Here is a 4,397-nt window from a genome sequence, read left to right on the forward strand (position 1 = left end):
TCCCTGCCCCCGGGGCGCGCGCACACACACTCACACACGCACGCACACACACATCCTCCCGGCCGGGCCGCAGCCGCGGCGGCAATAAAACATCCTGGCACGTGCTTCGGCTCCTGGCGCGCCCTCGCCGGCCGGCTGATGTCAAACTGCAGCTCGGCTGGTGTAGCTCTTAAAGGGCCCGCGCGCGCCGGGTGCCGAGGCTGCCCCGGCCGCCCGCGGGGCGAGAAGGAGGGAGAGGCTGCCGCTCGGCTCGCCACCTCAACATGCGGCAGAATCGAGAGCCGGCGGGTGGAAAGGGAAAGGGTGGCGAGGACGCGCGCGCGTCCCTGAGGCATTGCCATGAAAGCCCCCCTTGTTCATCTTTCATTTGAAATTCCATTTCCTTTCTGCTCAGTTGGAAATTATTCTGATTGTTTCCTGGGGAAGCGCGGGGTCCAAGCCCCCAACTCCAGAAGAGAAATGAGGGCCGGGTCGGGGTGGGCGTGTGGGGGGGGGGCGGGGATCAAAAACCACCTTGCTCTAAAAAACCTGCAAATGTAAGATGGAGGCACTTTTTCTGCATGCAAAAAAGGAATTTTTTTGGTCCGTTTTCTGCATTGTCGACTTTCACCCCTCTCCTCCCCCGAATGTGCGGAGCCTGAGCGGCAAATCACTTGGATGTTTCCGTAACTCACACCCTTACACAATTCCCCCCTTTTAACCACTGCAATTATAACCTTTTATCCTTGCCCTTCTAAACCTTTTTAAAAATATATTTCAAATGAACTTATTAGCGTCAAAGCAGCTCTATTACACATGAACGGAAATAAGGAGCAAAGACCCTAGCCCCAAAAGAAATTAACTAGACCAGAGCAAACCCAATGCGGAAAAATCCTCTGTAAAGCAAAGCCCAGCAGGGAGAGTAGCAAAGGGTTAAAATCCTTTTGATTGACGTTGTAGCCTCTGGTGCCCCGGGCTCAGGCGCGCGCCATTGGCCGCCAGGCCTTGTGCCTGGCGGCCAATGGGGGGGCGCGGTCCACGAGCGGTGCCGCGTGTCTCCTCCTCCCATTGGCTGAAAGTTACTGTGGGAAAGAAAGTTTGGGAAGTTTCACACGAGCCGTTCGCGTGCAGTCCCAGATATATATAGAGGCCGCCAGGGCCTGGGGATCACACAGGATCCGGAGCTGGTGCTGATAACAGCGGAATCCCCCGTCTACCTCTCTCCTTGGTCCTGGAATTGCGCTACCGATCACCAAGTAGCCATAAGATATTGTAATAAACCCTCAGCACTTGCTCAGTAGTTTTGCGAAAGTCTCAAGTAGAAGGGACATAAACAAAACAATTTTTTTGTGTGTGAAGAACTCCAAAAATAAAATTCTCTAGGGATTTAAAAAAAAAAAGAAAGGAAAAGAAAATGCCAGCTGATATAATGGAGAAAAATTCCTCGTCCCCGGTGGCTGCTACCCCAGCCAGTGTCAACACGACACCGGATAAACCAAAGACAGCATCTGAGCACAGAAAGGTAAGGGCAGTACCTGCATCTCTTGCAGCCCCAAGAGATTAAGACGGGGTTGGGGGCGCCTTTCTCCCTTAAAATCAAGGGGTGAAATGGCAGGTCCCATGGGAACTCAGCGCTTTTTTTTTTTTTCTTTACAGTCATCAAAGCCTATCATGGAGAAAAGACGAAGAGCAAGAATAAATGAAAGTCTGAGCCAGCTGAAAACACTGATTTTGGATGCTCTTAAGAAAGATGTAAGTGAATAATTCTGCTTTTTTTTTTTTCTTAAATAAAAAACCAAAATACTATTTCTCAGGTATTAAGAATGAAACCCCCTTGCCAGCGGGATCTCCGCCTGTACTGCATTCTCTGAGGCGGGAGGGCTGAGCCCCTCTAGCCAGGGTCTAGGGATGTCGCCACCACGGCCGGGGTGGGGAGGGACCACCAGCACTCCGAGGCCTCTGGCGGGGCTCTCACTTTCCTCCCTTGCCTTCTCTTCGGTGCAGAGCTCACGGCATTCTAAGCTGGAGAAGGCAGACATTCTGGAAATGACAGTGAAGCACCTCCGGAACCTGCAGCGGGCGCAGATGACTGGTGAGGGCGGCTCGCCGCGTCCCCCTCTGCGGGCGTCCCTCTCTCCCCGCGGTGATTTCTTCCAGACTTCCGCCCGTGGTTGTGAGAGGCATTCAGCTACATTTTACTGCCTTGGCTCACTCTTGCGTTCCCACGGTCTGGGGCTTATTTATAGCCACAACTCCAAGTTGTTACTGTTCCGGAAAGGGAGGGAGAGAGGTTGTAGCAGCGAGGGCGGCGGGCGGCTTGGCAGTGGGGGAAGCGGGTGGGGGCGAAAGGACTTGGAACCGTGGCGGTTTTTAAGCTGCGTGGAGCCTGGGGTCATCTGGTTTAACACTCCCTCCTCCCCCACTACAGAACGGGAAATAAGGCTAGGATGGTGGAGAAGGGGGGAAGGGCATTATCCAAGGTCACATCGCGCGAGGGTGGGGAGGAGGCAAATCTGAGGCTTGAGATCGGTTTAAATGGAGTGACAGGGAGCGGAGAGGGAGCGTCTCGGGTTCGGTCGCCAAGCTAGTGTGGAGAGGCGGATGGTTTTTCTAAACCCAGCCCGGTAGCCAAGAGGCAGTTCCGCGGGCGGGTGGTCAGGGAGGCGCGCCGCGGGGACCTCCCAGGGCGGAGGCGGCGGCTTCGGGGCCAGGGCTGTTCGGTGACCCGTCTGTCTCCTTCTGGCCCGCAGCCGCGCTAAGCACAGACCCGAGCGTGCTGGGGAAGTACCGCGCCGGCTTCAGCGAGTGCATGAACGAGGTGACCCGCTTCCTGTCCACGTGTGAGGGCGTTAACACCGAGGTGCGCACCCGGCTCCTCGGCCACCTGGCCAACTGCATGACCCAGATCAACGCCATGACCTACCCTGGGCAGCCGCACCCCGCCTTACAGGCGCCGCCGCCACCCCCTCCGGGACCCGGAGGTCCGCAGCACGCGCCGTTCGCGCCGCCTCCGCCGCTCGTGCCCATCCCCGGGGGTGCGGCGCCCCCTCCCGGCGGCGCGCCCTGCAAGCTGGGCAGCCCGGCTGGAGAGGCGGCTAAGGTGTTCGGCGGCTTCCAGGTGGTGCCGGCTCCCGACGGCCAGTTTGCCTTCCTCATCCCCAACGGGGCCTTCGCTCACAGCGGCCCAGTCATCCCAGTCTACACCAGCAACAGCGGGACCTCCGTGGGCCCCAACGCGGTGTCGCCTTCCAGCGGCCCCTCGCTCACGGCGGACTCCATGTGGAGGCCGTGGCGGAACTGAGGGGTTCAGGCCACCCCTCCCCCTAAATTCCCCAACCCACCTCTCTTCCCTCGGGACACTAAACAGGAACTTGGAGGCTGGGAAAGAAGGGAGGACTTTTGTGATTAAGTGGTTACTTTGGTTTTTTTAATTTCTAAAGTTACTTTTTTGTAGAGAGCTGTATTAAGTGACTGACCATGCACTATATTTGTATATATTTTATATGTTCATATTGGATTGCGCCTTTGTATTATAAAAGTTCAGATGACATTTCGTTTTTTACACGAGATTTCTTTTCTATGTGATGCCAAAGATGTTTGAAAATGCTCTTAAAATATCTTCCTTTTGGGAAGTTTATTTGAGAAAATATAATAAAAGAAAAAAAAGAGTGAATGCTCTTATGTCTTAGAACTGATTATTTCAGAATATGTAAAAAAGAAGGTCTCGGGCAGAATTTGAATTATATGTAATCTGAGAATTCAGGAATTGGCTCTTTTGTTATTAAAAGAACATTTTTAAAAATCTGTCCAACCTTCTACCAACCCTCCTTGAACTAAATTCCATTTAATTTGTGAGAGAACCCATCTGATATGGCTTCCCTGATCAATTTGTGGTCAATCTCTTAAAGGATTTCAAAAACTTTACTAGTTGCAATTGGGTAGTTCATTCAGTCCTGGTGCTCATACTGGCTCCTTCTGAGGAGGGTGGAACAGGGCTGAATTCATGAAGTTCATCAATCCAGTACTATTGCCCACTGCACATTTACGGGTGGCTCCTGCACCACTACTGCCCTGGGGTAGCTCACCAACATCCAAGTGAAAACAGTCTTCATAGCTGCAGCCTCCAGCCTTCAAGTGTCGGAGTCTTCCTTTAATTAGTCTTTAGGTGCAGCTAGACATTTTCTGTACCAGCATCTAAAAGTTTGAAATGCCTCTCTGCACCCTCTTCAAGCAAGCTGAGAAGGTCAACAGATTCCTTCTGCCAAGGAACAGCTAGTTAGACTCCCAAGTGGAGCCCGAGTCCAGATGATTAACACCAGACATATGTTTTTGATAAGTTTCTGTGCTTGGCTCTAATAGAGAAAGCATGTGGGGGCCTTGCTGGCAAGCACACAGGCCATCTTCCCCTTTTAATACAA

The 4,397-nt window shown here is 53.1% G+C and overlaps 1 protein-coding gene across 1 annotated transcript; it reads left to right on the top strand.

The window, feature by feature from the left end:
* The first annotated feature begins 1,149 nt into the window (after positions 1-1,149).
* On the top strand, positions 1,150-3,529 carry HES1 (hes family bHLH transcription factor 1). The gene is made up of 4 exons (XM_068546457.1): positions 1,150-1,501; positions 1,636-1,731; positions 1,984-2,071; positions 2,730-3,529. Exons 1-4 carry the CDS (start codon positions 1,394-1,396, stop codon positions 3,278-3,280), a joined length of 843 nt encoding a protein of 280 aa, XP_068402558.1. The 5' UTR covers positions 1,150-1,393; the 3' UTR covers positions 3,281-3,529.
* Positions 3,530-4,397: the final 868 nt, after the last annotated feature.

The sequence above is a fragment of the Eschrichtius robustus genome, chromosome 6, assembly GCF_028021215.1.
Source record: "Eschrichtius robustus isolate mEscRob2 chromosome 6, mEscRob2.pri, whole genome shotgun sequence".
NCBI lineage: Eukaryota > Metazoa > Chordata > Mammalia > Artiodactyla > Eschrichtiidae > Eschrichtius > Eschrichtius robustus.